Source organism: Pogona vitticeps, chromosome 1, assembly GCF_051106095.1.
Source record: "Pogona vitticeps strain Pit_001003342236 chromosome 1, PviZW2.1, whole genome shotgun sequence".
NCBI classification, from domain to species: domain Eukaryota; kingdom Metazoa; phylum Chordata; class Lepidosauria; order Squamata; family Agamidae; genus Pogona; species Pogona vitticeps.
Genome location: NC_135783.1, coordinates 242,324,164 through 242,339,282, shown reverse-complemented (window position 1 = coordinate 242,339,282; position 15,119 = coordinate 242,324,164). Strand labels below are relative to the sequence as shown.

General features: G+C 42.5%; 1 protein-coding gene across 4 annotated transcripts in view; it reads left to right on the top strand.

Moving 5' to 3' along the window:
* The first annotated feature begins 50 nt into the window (after positions 1–50).
* Positions 51–15,119, top strand: part of TTLL4 (tubulin tyrosine ligase like 4) — a 35,054-nt gene continuing 19,985 nt past the window's right edge. For 2 of the 4 annotated variants that reach the window (XM_072985323.2, XM_072985320.2), the window contains exons 1-3: positions 51–178; positions 9,887–10,064; positions 13,538–15,008. In XM_072985323.2, coding sequence (XP_072841424.2) covers positions 13,615–15,008 — 1,394 coding nt within the window. In that variant the 5' untranslated portion in view covers positions 51–178; positions 9,887–10,064; positions 13,538–13,614. The other 2 variants (XM_072985321.2, XM_072985322.2) reach the window with 2 other exon arrangements.

Below are 15,119 nucleotides of genomic sequence, written 5' to 3'. Positions count from 1 at the left end.
AGGGCATTGAACGGATTGTGTCCGCACCGGTCGTTCTCTTGTACTGTAGTGAGGTCGTGCGCTTGTCGGTGCCACACGCGGCATTCTGGTCCCGCCTCAGCCGGAAGTGTCTCTATGGTAACGGCGGGCGGTTCGGGTTGGGCCGAAAGGGGCCAAACCACCGCCCGCCCAGGAGCCGGTAAGTTAGTGGGGCCTCTTGGTGGGCGCTTCTCTTTCTCTATCCACCCTCTTCTGTGGGGGTGTCGAACCTAGTCTGAGCCGGCGTGAAACTTAAGTACCCGCCTTGTTTTCTTAGGCGTACGCACGAGGCTCGAGATAATCTGCATTGAACACCATGAGTTCATTTGCAAGACAGTCTTTCACCCCTTCTCCGGGTGGTGTTAGGTTATTTTCCAGGTGGATGAAGAAAGAAAGCTCATACGTTCGGTTCCCCGTGTAGACAGCTGCCTTTGCTATTCTCTCCCTCCCTCCCTTTCTGGGCGTAGGTTGGGGGAAAATAGCATCTTTGGGCTCGCAATCATTATACCATGTGCTTCTAAGTGTTTTTTTTAAGTAAGTTATATGTCTCTAAATCGAACTTCCTTTCATTAGGTTCAAGATGGGAAGCTTGGGTCATTTAGGGCGCCTGCCCCATGATCTGTACCTCTTCCCGCTGTTTTCCTGTCAAATGTTGCCCGCTTTATAGAATGCTGAAACAAAAGATGGACTTGTTCTGGTAGCATACCGTCTCTGCATGTTGAGTGGGTGGTTTCAAATGATATTCATCACAAGGTGCAGGTGGAAGATTTTAATTTCAAAAGGAAAATTTTTAAATTTAATTTCAAGGAAGATTTTGTTGGGGAAGAACTTTATCCATTGCCTCTGTCTTGTCCTTTCTTGCTGCTAATTTGATGCTTCCTCCTCCTCATTTTTATGCTATGTCTTAGCAATCAGCAGACAGGTAATCTCTCATATTGTTTCACTTTTGTCATAATCATCATCACCTAAATTTGCTTAGTCATTATCTCTTGTTTTTAATTCAGTGACACAACAGTGGTGGAAGCAATACCTAGTCTACTGAATTAAAGATGGAACTTAAATTTCTCACCTACTTCTTCCCATTCAAGAGTGCTGTATGCACCAATACTGACTGACATAACATGAGGGTTATTTGCATTTGGCTCAGTCCATGTTTTCATTTTACTTATGCAAGCTGCAAGATTTCAGTTTTGAAAAAAGATCAGACATAACTCAACATAAGAGTTTAGGAAAATAATTTAGGTTTAGTAGTAGATCACTGTGACAAACCCAGACCTACTGGGATCTGCCACACATTAACTAAGCTGCCACCAACCATTCCCTATAAGAAGTCACACAGACCAGGGATGGATTTTCAACAAATAAAAGAATAAGGTTTATTTAAAACAACACACAGGGAAAATAAAATGATCAGGTGAATAAGATATAGTAACGTGGCTTAGTTTCACTCATACATACACACAGTTTGGTTCACACAGAACCCTTAACTTGAAGCACAGACCCTGAACCTATCAGTTCTGGCTAACCATTCAGACACCTGAACCTATCAGGTTGGTACTGACACACAGTAGTACCCTGTCTGACACACAGACTTCCACACCAGCTTCTTCTTCCCAGCTGCTGCTTCGTCACATCCCAGCGTCTCCTGAACTTCACCACACAGGCTTCACATATATATACAGTACAGCCCCTCCTCCTGATGTCCCGCCTTCCACTCCCCATAGGATGGAACTTTCCCTCCAAACCCATGACAGACAGGTAACATCAGTGCTGTATGTAACACCTCCCCTCTTTATAAGTTGTTTTGTAGGGGGAAAGCTAAGGTGCTTTTCACCAAAAAAACAACCTGGATAAAACACACAACAACAGTTATACCTACCATATCATACTTACTTATACTTGCATTCTAAGTAGTAGATCACAAGATCATTATGAGCCAATAACTACTATTTAGTAGCCAGCAAGAAAGCAGGCTTCATCAGCTACTGGCCAGATGATGGGAAGTCATTGTTCAAAACTGGGCTGTAGTTGACTGGAATACAGTATCCAGTTCTGTTTGCTATATTTTACAAAGTACATCAAAGTACAGTGGACCCTTGACTTACAGATGGCTTGACTTACAGACTTTTTGAGTTACAGACTTCTCTGGCCACAAAATTTAGGTTTGACTTGCAGACTGGGATTTGACTTACAGACCAGAAAAAAACCAAAATGGAACAAAAACGGCCTGTTACGGGATTAATCGGTTTTCAATGCACTGTAGGTCAATGGAGACATGACTTACAGACTTTTTGACTTGAGAACCACCTTCCAATACGGATTAAGTTCTCAAGTCAAGACCCCACTGTAGAGCTTAAGGAAGGCAACCAAGTCCTATGAGAAAGGATAGAAAGAGTTAGATATATTTAACCTTGAGATCAGAAAATCAGGGAGATGCATTATAATGACCTTCAAATATATGGAAATAGAGCAGACTTGTCCTTTGTTACTACAGTGGTCAGGTCTAAAACCAATAGATAATTATAGGGAAGCAGATTTTGTCTAAAGGAGAAACTTCAGAATTTTAAGTGAAGTAGAATAGACAGCATTGTGAAGAAGTGCATCCTTTTTGTTAGAGGTAGTTAAGCAGCAGCCATCTCTTGGGATTCTGTAATTTCACCCATTATCCAACTGAAGCCTCTGTGAATGAAAGTGGGGAAAGAAAGTTGTTCTGATTTTCTCTTTACAGTCTCACTGCCCCACCTCTTATGGTCCTTGGAGCTGATTGGTGGGTGAACTGGAAACAGTTATCTTCTCCCTTTTCCACTTATATTTGGAGTCTGCTTGATCAAAGAACCCTTTCCACAAACAGAAGAGCAATACTGGATACTAGCCATGTGAGGTTAGGTTAACACACAGCAACAGTATACAGGGCCTGCTGGATGAGGCCACAGGATCATCTAGGTCAGCATCCTGTTTCACACTGTAGCTAGCTTAGATCTAGTGACAAGTCACTGAGGTGCAAAAGGTAGGTGTTCCAAATGGTTGGTAGTCATGTTGCTTAGCTTAGTAAGCTTTTGGGTTGAAAAAGTAGAGTATTTTGAGAATTCTAACCTTCGTTCGTTCGTTCGTTTAGTCGTGTCCGACTCTTTGTGACCCCATGGACCAGAGCACGCCAGGCCTTCCTATCTTCCACTGCCTCCCAGAGTTGGGTCAGATTCATGTTGGTTGCTTCGGTGACACTGTCCAACCATCTCATCCTCTGTCGTCCCCTTCTCCTCTTGCCTTCACACTTTCCCAACATTAAGGTCTTTTCCAGGGAGTCCTCTCTTCTCATGAGATGGCCAAAGTATTGGAGCCTCGGCTTCAGGATCTGTCCTTCCAGTGAGCACTCAGGGTTGATTTCCTTTAGAATTGATAGGTTTGTTCTCCTTGCAGTCCAGGGGACTCTCAAGAGCCTCCTCCAGCACCACAATTCAAAAGCATCAATTCTTCGGCAGTCAGCCTTCCTTATGGTCCAGCTCTCACTTCCATGCATCGCTACTGGAAAAACCATAGCTTTGACTATTCGGACTTTTGTTGGCAAGGTGATATCTCTGCTTTTTAAGATGCTGTCAAGGTTTGTCATCGCTTTCCTCCCAAGAAGCAGGTGTCTGGCTTTGATTATTGTCTCCTCAGTACGTAGCAATTGTATGTAATACCACTATTGCTGTTTAACGTAAGGGTTAACTGAAAATATCAGTGGACAGTGCTGCACAAAACATAAAAACTGTATGATAGCCCTTGGAGGGTTTTTAGTCCACATTCCTTGTAGAATCCTGGGGAAGGGGGCATTCTAAAAAGGTACAGAGAAAATCAGGAGAGATTTCTTGAAAATGTTTGTTACGGATTTGGCTCTCAAGAAGGGGCATAAAGGGGAAGAGAGAGAGACCTCTAAAAGTTAGAAGTTGGGTTCAGTTGTAGGGAACTTCAGGTGGAGAGAAAATAAAGGAGAAAAATAGTACAGAAAGCCTTACAAACAAGGAAAGCATAAGCAGGGAACTATAAAATGAAGGAAGAGGAAAACAAGGTAGCATCTACCATGAACTCAGCAGGTGATCTTAGGGAAGTTCTACTTTCTCTCCATCAGCAATACTGTACAGGGATACTTTTTTAATAGGACAGCTTGGAGGGTTTCAGTGAAGAAATGTGTGTAAAGCACTTTGAACATTCAGAAGTGCTGCGGTAATACAGTGGTGCCTCAACTTACAACCTTAATCCATTCCAGAAGACGGACGTAACTTGAAATGGTCGTAAGTTGAAGCACCATTTCCCATAGGAATGCATTAAAATGCAATTAATCCGTTCCAGCCGAAGAAAAAATCACCACAAAAAAAATCACTGCAAGATTCATTGGAAACGCGATTAATCACTTCTGGCTGAAGGGGGGGGAGAAAAGCAATCAAGCATTCAAGACCCATTGGAAATGCACAGAAAACGGAGATCGGAAATGCACAAAGAACAAAGGGGGCAGGTTGGAAATGCAAAGAAAAAGGAAAAAGCAAGGGAAGCATGCAGGACCCATTGGAAATGGGGACCACCCAAAAGCAACCAAACACCCCAATAAGCATCGGAAATGGGGGGGAGCCAAAAACAAACAAACCATCCAAGACCCATCGCAAATGGGGGGAAAACAAAAACCAAACAAATCCCCCAAGACCCATTGGAAATGGGAAAAAACACTCCAAAAAGCAACAAAAAACCCCCAAGACCCATCGGAAATGGGGGAGAGAAACACCAAAAAACAAACAACCCCTCTAAGACGCATCACAGCACAGAGACATAACCCCCCAGCTCAAAACCACACTGCAAAAACACCCAGAACAGTTTTTTAAAAGCCGAAAACAGCACCTTACCTTACCAGGCAGCCCGAAGCCTCCCTGCAAACACACATGCTCACTGAGAAGCAAAAGGAGGCAGTCCCAAGCCTCCTCCAATGACACACACCCTCTAACTGCTGGGGTGAAAGAGCTACAAAGAAGCAGCCTCGTCTCCACCTACAGTTAGAAATTTGAATTTCCTGCCTTTTCCCTCAGTCTTTTTCTGTTCGTAAGTGGAAGCTCCAGTCGCAAGTAGAAGCAAAATTTTGCGGCCAGAGCTGGTCGTAACTCGAAATGGTTGTAAGTAGGGACACTCGTAACTCGAGGCACCACTGTACTAATTGTATAAACTCCTACCTAGGTATCAATGATATCTTCCCACTTCTACTCATGGAAGACTCTGATCCAACAGAGGCTATTGGGAACAGGAGGACAGTATATTTTTCACTTTCTTCTGGATCAAGAAAGTTAATATGTTCAGTTCTTCTGTTCCTCATATTTTTCCAAAGATTATCCCAGTCTTTTGAATGTCCAGGCAAAACTAAAAACTGAAACAAAAACAAAAATGCCATGGCACCTTAAAGCTTTCATGGATACATCCACTTCTTCAAACATAATACCACTACTTCTTTGAAAACTCCAAACTTTTGCATGATTGCTGCACTGAAGTGCAGAGGGAATCTTCTGCTACCTTCTGCTCACAACTGCTTCTGTTGGATTGAAATGTTTTCCATGAGCAAGGAGACACAATTGGGTACAAATTTAAATATTATCCCAAGAATGTCTGGAGTAGTAGCTTAGATTAGATTAGGCATCCTTCAGTCTCGAGAGACTATGGTAACATGCTCTGTATGGAGGACTTGGAACAGCGTCTAGTGTGACTGAGAAGACCAATTCAAGAGTGACAATCCCTTCCCCACTGAAGACAAATACAATTTGTCTCCTGTCTAGCTCCCTGATTTTGCTGCTTTCGTGACTGCCTCTTTGCATTGGCCTGCTGGACAAGGGTCTCTTCAAATTGGGAGAGGCCGCGATGCAACGCCTGCCTCCAGGCTGAACGCTCAGATGTCAGGGTTTCCCATCTGTTGAGGTCCATTCCTATGGCCTTCACATCCCGTTTGCAGATATCCTTGTATTGCAGCTGTGGTCTCCCTCTGGGGCGATTTCCCTGCACGAATTCTCCATACAGGAGATCTTTTGGAATCTGACCATCAGTCATTCTCATAACATGCCCAAGCCAATGTAGACATTGCTGTTTCAATAATGTATACATGCTAAAAATTCCAGCTCATTTTAGTGTTACTCTATTTGGAACTTTGTCCTGCCAGGTGATACCAAAAATGCGTCAGAGGCAATGTATATAGAAGGTGTTCAGCTTCCTCTCCTGCCATGCACAAAGGGTCCAGGACTCACTGCAGTGTAGGAGTGTGCTCAGGACACAGGGTCTAGAGACTGGATCTTGGTATATGCTGTCAGCTTCTTATTGAGCCATTCTTTGTGAGTCTAGAGAAATGGTAGCTGCTTTGCCAATGCGTTTATTCAGCTCGACATCTAGGGAGAGAATGTCAGAGATTCTTGAGCCGAGGTACCCAAAGTCATGAACGACCTCCAATTCTTGTGTGGAGATGGTAATAGAGGGAGGTGAGTCCACACCCTGGCCCATGACTTGTGTTTTCTTCAGGCTGATTGTTAGTCCAAAGTCTTGGCAGGCCTTGCTAAAACAATTCATGAGTTGTTGGTCTTCAGCAGAGTGGGCAACAATGGCTGCATCATCGACAAATGGGAAGTCCCGCATGCATTTCAGCTGGACTTTGATCTTCGCTCTCAATCTAGAGAGATTAAAGAGCTTTCCATCTGATCTAGTCTGAAGATAGACACCTTCTGTTTTATTACAGCAAAATCAGCAGAACTTCGTGGCACCTTTAAGACTAACAAATAGAGTGTGGCTCAAGTTTTTGTGTATTAGCTAGAATTGTTACTGAGCTTGTGACGGTCTTTAGGAAATAGAGGCTTTCCAGGTTTTGTAGTGGTAGAATCCATTATATAATCTGATGTAAAACCAGTTAAAGCAGTTTTGAGAAAGTTATGGACTGAATTTGGGTATTTGTGAGTAAGGGTAAGAAGTACAGTACAGGGCAATGCAATCACAGTAATAGGGGAGAGAGACAGTCTGAAGAAAACACTCATAGGGTAGAAGCATGGTAGTGTTATATTGTTTAACTTGCTTTGAATATAAAAATATAGAAAACAGTGAGTGCTTCTTTAGTGTCAGTTATGATGATACCAAGACATGGAAGAAAATTAGCTTATCAATTACAGTAGTGCCTCGCTTAGCGATGTTAATCGGTGCAGCAAAAATCGCTGCTAAGCAATTTTATCGCTAAACGGTTTTAAAAAGCACATAGAAACGCATTAAAACGTGTTTAATGTGTTCCTATGGGCTTAAAAACCAACCTTATGCGAAAATCATCCATTTCGGTGGCCATTTTCAGTGCCTCTAAAGCGAGGCAAAACAGCGGGCGGCCATTTTGGAACCGCCGATCAGCTGGCCGAAAATGGGGGCTTTGCGATGATTGCTTCCCTGCGATCATCGCAAAGCGGAATTTCCCCGTAGGGGCCATCGCAAAGTGATCGCTCTTGCGATGGCAAAAAGTCCATCGCAAAGCGATTTCATCGCTATACGGAGCGATTGCTATGCAAGGCACCACTGTACCTTTGTATTCTCATAATACCGTGTATCCTGCTGAGTCATAGGTGGGAAGACAAGTTGGGACACGTTAAATATTTCACAGCTATTTATTTTTCAGTGTTAGTCTGATGCAGTTTTATTTTTCATATACTTTATTTGCCCATCTCTGAAAACAGCTCTTGGTAATTCGTGTTTTCTTTCATATCATTTAGAGAAATTAATGCTGATTAAGTTTCGTTGTTTTCTCTTCCCCATGGGAGTCACACACTTAACAAGTAACTTAGGTGAAAATGCTGTTCTTGTATTCTGGTCTACTGGTAAACTCTTTAGCACAACAACAGAGAAGAAAAGTAACCTTCTGGCAGGATTTCTAATGAAACTGTGCTGTTAAGAACAGAAGAGAAGCAGTTACTGCATCCTTGTTGTGCAATTTTTAAACATTAGAATAAAATGCCTGGTGGCCTTACTGTGAAGTATTTTTAGGTTTTAAAGAGTTCAACCTATTGTGCAACTGCTTTCATTAAAAGCAATGGGTAGTTCTGAGAACTACAGCTTCTGGAGTGAGATTACTCCTTGGAGAGCTCTTGACTGTGAATAATAGATGATGATTGCAGTTTTCTTTCCCTGATAAATCATTCTGAACCTCATTTCAGTGCAGCTATTATGATGAAGGGAGCATGTGCTGTCTGCATGTGGGAATAGGATGGAAATTATTCTGTTGTGTCAAGAATGGAGAACAGTTATTTTAGACAAATTTCAGTAGCTGTAGTTCAAATCCTGTTTGTCACTAACAACTGAAATTTTCTTGGGTTGCTATGGAACACTGTGTGCATTTCACACAAATTGCTCTGTGTCAAGTACTCTCTTGGCTGTGGGCCATATTTGTATCAGTGCTGTGACTAATCTCTTTTAAAAGCCTAGTTACAAGTTCCATGGAAAGCACTGTTGAGTCTGTGCTAATATATTGGTCTGTTCCTGCAACTGTTATGTATATAAGAACAGGGAGCTTTTCGGATACCTTGATTGGATTCTTCTGTTTTGATGTTCAAGAATTGGTTTGACTTTTTGCATATTCTGAAGGTTTTTGAAGATGATGAACAATGAAAGGAGAGGAAGTAGAAATTATGGCTAAAACCAAGCATTTGGAATTAAAAAAAAACCTGGCATGGGTTATAGTTTAAAACAATCATTGACCTCATTTCTAGGCACTCAAATCTGAGAGCATGTCCAACTAAGCATATCTGGCCTTACTTTTGAGTGCATTTAATTAGGATTGCTCTGCACATCAAATGCTACCAAATCTTGGGGCATGCAATATTTCTGTGTTGCTGATTGTTAGTTTTTAGTGCAAAGTGAAATGGTCTTACACAGTGCTTTCTGAGATTTGCTTCTATTTAGATACAGTACTTGTTAAAGTCTGACAGTCTCATGCCTTTTGCAGATTGCAGTGGAAATTCGTAGTCTAAAACCATGAGATCTGGGGGGAAACACCTTGAAATCTGATATTCTCTGGAATGTAGCACATCTGTGGCCTGTGTTGTAGGCTATAATGAGCTGCTTGTTCAGTATCTTTTGTATACATAATTCTTCAGTCTTTCTTTTTTTCCTTGCACACAAGCTGAGTCATACATACCAGAATAGCATTTAGATTTATCTGCTGAAGGGCATTGCAGCCCTTGCAGGCTAAGCTTTTTGTATCTTTTAGAGTTGTTGTAGTTGTCCTTTGTCCACAGATCTTACTATTAAAGTTTTGCAAATCATCTTACACTTATGTAGTGTAAGAATGTGTTGAAAGTCAGTTGTATTTACTGTATTTACTGAGAGATTATAGGCAAAGTAATCTCTGTTATTGGACTGTCCTTGTGACTCATTTATCACTTCATGATGATAATGGTAATGATAGTTGCCATCAAGTCAATTCTGACTCATATCAACTCTTTTCAGAGTTTTCCAGGTACAGTTAACTGATATACAGTACAGTGGTACAGAAGTGGTTTATCATTCCCTTCTTCTACGGGCATCCTGGGACTGTGTAGCTTGCCCAAGACGGCACAGGCTGGTCTTTCTGGGATGCACAATATGGAATTGAACTCCCAACCTATGGCTCTTCAGCTGGATACTAACTCACTGAGCTGTCCAGCCAGCTTAGTCCTTATAAACCCAATCCCAAAATGGAAGTTTACCTATATTTTTAGGAAGAAAGCTACTTTATTCTGAATAGGTAATCTCTTTTCTGCATGTGAGTTCAGGGATGTTCTATTTGTCACCAATACCTTCCTTCTGGCTTGAGTTTCTGTTCTTTCTGTGCTGTGTTACATTTTTCTTTTTCTTTCTTTCTTAGGGTTTTCCCCTAAAGAGGCCATGCTGGCTGAGGATGGTGGACCGTAGTCTAGCACATCTGGAAGCCAACTAAGCTGAAGAAGGTTGCCCTAAAACATTGGTATTCTAAGCACACAGCTCGTCTGACTTCCATTGGAAGAGGTCATTTTTAATTTCCTGCATCCAATATCCTGAGGAAGGTAACCTTATTTTTCTAGAATATCTTTATTATTCTGTCTGGAAATGAGAGCTACTAAATAAGATAAAATATTTTTCTCTGCTTCATTCTACCATTGCTATCCCACCACTGCATAATGATGGTCCTTGTTTTCTTTTTGAATTAGCAGTGATAAATTGTTGTTCGTGTACCAGTGGCAAATCTGCATTTCTCAACCTAGAGACATTGAGGTAAATCTAGCATCATGTTAGCAGAAATCTACTAGGGCAAGATAACTTTCTCCTCTTCTCATTGTACACTTTCTCTTACAGTACTCTGTGTCTCCTGAAAATCTACTCTGGTTTTCTGGAACAGAATTTGATGGGGAAGTAGAAGTCTGTCATCTCTCTTTGTTCCATTGACAGAAGCAATTTCATCAGCACTGGATCCAATGCAGTACTGAAATGTTGTCTGACATGCATTGTTTTCACTTGCCACTTGGTTTGCCCTGTGCTCTTAGCAGCTGTCTCAGTACCCCACATATTGGTTAGTATACAGGGGAACTGTTTCAGGCAGCTGGTAAGAGAAACAAGCCTTTTCATACCTTGGAGTCAGAAGTGGTCCAATTCAGTTTGGGGTCTAAACCAGAAAATCCAGATGTTTTCTACATAGTGTGTATGTAGAAAACACACACACACTATGTATTAGATAGGGTTTTTTGCCCTTGAATTATGCTGCAAAATATGGTATTGGACAATGCCACCTTCCCTTAGGACAGACCTGGGCAAAGTGCGGCCCGAGGACCACATACGGCCCGCGAGCCGCTCCTGTCCGGCCCGCCGGTCGTCGCTCCAGTCCGGTGTTCAAGCACTTCTTCAAGCCCAAGACAGACTGGATTTCTCTCACTGAACAAGCTGAACATCAAATCCATTTATAGCTTTTTGTCTAGAGTTGATCAGTTGCTCATCTTTAACATGCCCCCAAAAAGCTCTTTAGTATTTGTGAAGATTAACAAGTTTAAAATAAAAACAATCATAACGTCACTGTTTCATTTTACTTTTAAGTAAAGTTGGTTCGGCCCCCGAACACAGTTCAGATTTTTCATGTGCCCCCCATAGAAATTAACGTAATTGCTCACCCTTGCCTTAGGATATGGGCTGCCCTGTGTGACTCCATTTCAGTGGAACTTTAAATTAGGCTGAGTGAGCTTCTCTAGAGACCTGCTGAGGAATAATTCTGAAGGGGCCTGGCTGGGATCTGAGGAATCTTCTTCATAATTTCATAATTTCATTGCACTGCTACTGCTGTTGTTTTAGTCTCTCAAATATTGTTGGAGTATCAATTTTCCCTAAGAACCTGCCTGAGAAACAGTAGCTGTTGGATATCAAGCAACCTCTTTACAAGAGGAAACTCTATCCTGCCAAGTGCTGATAGCACAGTATAGTCTCTTTGTTTTGTCTTAATCCGCATGTAGGTATTGGATGTCGTTACAGGTTGGAATTTGTTGTTGGGTGTAGACTGAGTAATCCAGTATGTGCAGCTGTATCAAGTGTTGCCTTCTGATCTGGAAATCACCAGCATAGCTGCATCTTCAGGCCACAGCAGGGACAGTGAATGAGCATTGGAGATTGAGGTCCTTTCACAGCAAATAACGGGACTGCTGTTTATCAGTTGGTTCCAAAGTAAGCTAACCTTTGACTGATTAAACCCTGACAAATTTGGAATGGAAAAGGCATGCTTTCTTCCATGAGGGTCCTGAAGGGTGCTGTAGATATGTACAGCTTCACTGAAGAGGGGCAGGACTTGGGAAGGACACTCCATCATGTAGCCAGAATTGTAGGCACAAAGTCCTGTTCTAGAATGTTAGTGTGTGTTGACAGTTCTCTTGGCACCAAGGCAGTTTGCTTTAGGATAGCATAGAAGGTTGTTGTCAGAGTAAAAGTCATTCTTCTACAAACCTGAAGTATGTCCAGGCACAGGAATGGGTTTTTACTAAGTTAAGGGCAGTGTGTTCTGATATAGATGCCTTTCAGGCTGCATGAAGAGCCATGCAATTCTGTCTTGGACTCTTAATACACTGGGAGTGCTGCATTGATGCCAATTCTGTGAACTGTTTGTTGGCCATATAAAGTGAGCATGGCCTTTGATCACTCAAGAGCTTATCTCTTGAACAGTCTGGGGTAGCTTTCTTTCTAGGACAACAGATTTCTTTTTCTTATTATGTATATTTTCTTCTTCACAAAAATCTGTTTCTTTTATGAAGATCTTGAATATCAACTGTTTTACAAAGAAATGTATGGGAGAATTCCCTTCTGATCAGTATGTGTCTTAGGCATTTTGTTGCCTCTGACATTCTTTGCCTAGATCTTTGCTCTGCCATGATCCTTTTCAGTCCATCCACACCTTTAAACCTACTAGCCTTTGAAACCTTATTTTAATAGATCGCCAGATGAACATGCTGGAAGGTTTAAAAAGTCAGCATATTGAAGGAAGCTTCCTTGTTAGTCCCTGTTACATTGCTGGATAAAACTGGTGGCTTTAACTTTCAGACTCAAAATTGGACTATGATTTCCTTGTGCCTCCAGGTGTTTTTTTTTTTTTTTGATATATTGCACTAGGAGGTTTTTTTTTTTTTTTTGAAACTAAGATTAAGGTTTTTGGATATTGCCTTTAAAGCACAGACATCTGCAATGAGAAAACAGGCATCCTTTCCCTTATAACCTGGTTGTTACACTATCAGATTTCCTTCACCTGCCTGGAGATCTGATTCCTGAGATTATATATAATGAAAGTGGAAAGGCATGGAGGAGTAATGCATTTGATCATAATGCATCATATGATGAAAATGTGGTAATTCTATAGTGCCATTGACACAAGAGTTAATGTGTTCGGGGGGGGGAATGGCTTTCAATATACTTCTAGCATGAGAGATGACACCATTTTGATATATGACTGAAAACTGAATTGTCACTTGGCACATCCGTGTTAAAACCCTTTATGTAACAAATTATGTGATTTTGTTGGCATGGCTCTCTTTTGTCCCTTCTTTTTTGCTCCTTGTGTCTTACAGTAAGACTAGGTAACAGGAGAAAAAAAGGGCAGGAAGCAAGAAATGAATTGTATGCTGTATCTTTCAGTGTGTGAACTATGCTGTTTGACTCTTGGTTCTGGCACTTCAAAGCTCTGCCACAGCATCTCCTAAGAGGAGTTGCTGCCTGAATGGATAACCAAGAGCAGATCATATTGTATGAAGAGTTAAAATGCTGTTGCTTGATGAGGTGAATTCAGGGCTGCTATTATGTCTAGTTCTGAGCCCTATTACAGTAGTCACCAGGACAAGGCATAGGCCCTTTGCTCAGTAACTTATCCTCTAGGAGCTTTGTTTTATGCCAGCCATCATGGCCCTGTCATTCATCAGACATTGTAACAATGACAATGGAGGCCAAATTAGAATATTACTTTTGGAACTCACAAAGTTTGTTTTTTGTGTGTATGTGGTTTCCCCCCCCACCCCAGGCTGGCCATGGTAAAGATGCTGCTCTGACTGACTCTGTTCACTGACTGTGCTCACTGAGGGTGTGGGATGGCTCTACATGGCATCAGCAGGGCCAGAAGCCTATAGTCTAAGCCTCAAGAGGGGAAGCCAGTTCCAGGTGGGCGTTTCACCAGGGCTGACAGTGCCACCACTCACAGTAAACCTTCACAACACTAAGGCCTGGTACCTTGCAAAGCAGCAGGTGAAGCCTATCTGGCAGCTGGAACGGAATCATGTGACTGCTTTCCAGGATCACCAACTGCTGCACTCAGGGATCTCTTCCCAGCGTCCTCGCCTCTTGTACCCAGAATCGTTATGCAGTGAGGCAGTGTTGCTGAGCTCACCTCCACCTCAGCCCTACCCCCTTCCCAACTTCCTTGGAAGCACCCTGCTCTATCGACGTTCTTACTTCAGACACAAGCCTTACCGGAGGCTTGAGTCCATCTGCTTACAACCGAATATTTTGGAGAAAAAACCTCTTCGTGTGCCACCTCCTGCTTATCGCTCTGTTCTCGGTAACGTCATGTCATCCTCAACCATGGATCCATTCTTCATACCTAGCACTGCAGGTGAGCGTTCCAGTCCAGTGTCAAAAGGTTTGCCTCTCAGCTCAGGGAAGCAAAGCTCCAGTGGATATAGACCAGTGCTAAACAATAACTCTTTCCTGAGGCCAACAAGTGCTAAAGTGCCTTTGCAGCAGCACCAACACCAACCTCAGCCACCAGAAAATAAAAAGCTGAGAGGCTTGTCAAGGGCCCCAGGATTCTCCTGGACTCATTCTGGAGGAAATGGAGATGGTTCTTCTGTGAATCATGAGCGGAAGCTTCTAAAGGGCAGTGGCTTAGCCCTTGAGCAAACCAGTGCCAAATCTCCTCGTTCATCTGTGCATAATGGCATGGTTCTTAAAGCAGAACAACCCTTTTGGAGACTTGAGGATGGTGAAAATAGATCACAAAACCTGAAAGAACAAGATGTGAAGTTGGCGGAAGCTATGCGGAAATTGACTGCAAGTGGTATCCGGAAGGTCAGTACCTACAATGAGTTTGGTCACCGCATTGACAGTTCCTGCCTTATGAATACAAACTTCCACTCCAGCCTGTTTAATCGATGGAAACCACACATTGTAGCACAGATCACCCCAAAGGATATACCCATCGCCACCTCCCTGAATCTGGAATCTGGCAACCGCCACCAGAGCCTTACAAGCACAGAAGTTGCCGGTGTCTGCACTAAACGCATCGATGTTCGTTTCGTAGCCTCTAATCCTGAATCTTCAAACCACAACACCTCCAGTTATTCTGTCAGTCCCCCATCTGTGAACATTGGAGAACAGGTGGTAAAAACAGAGTTGTCCCCACGAATGGCTGTCTCTGAAGTGGAGACAAAAATTTCCTCTCTTCAGTTGGGGACTGATACAAAATGGGGGCAGCCGACTACTGTGAAAGATGCTGAGTAAGTACCATAGGCAGACATGTTTTTGTTGCTCTGGGATGGGGGTTTATTTTCAGAATTCCTTGGCTTTTTCCATAGGGTGGCCACGTTCACTGGTTGCAACTAAAACAA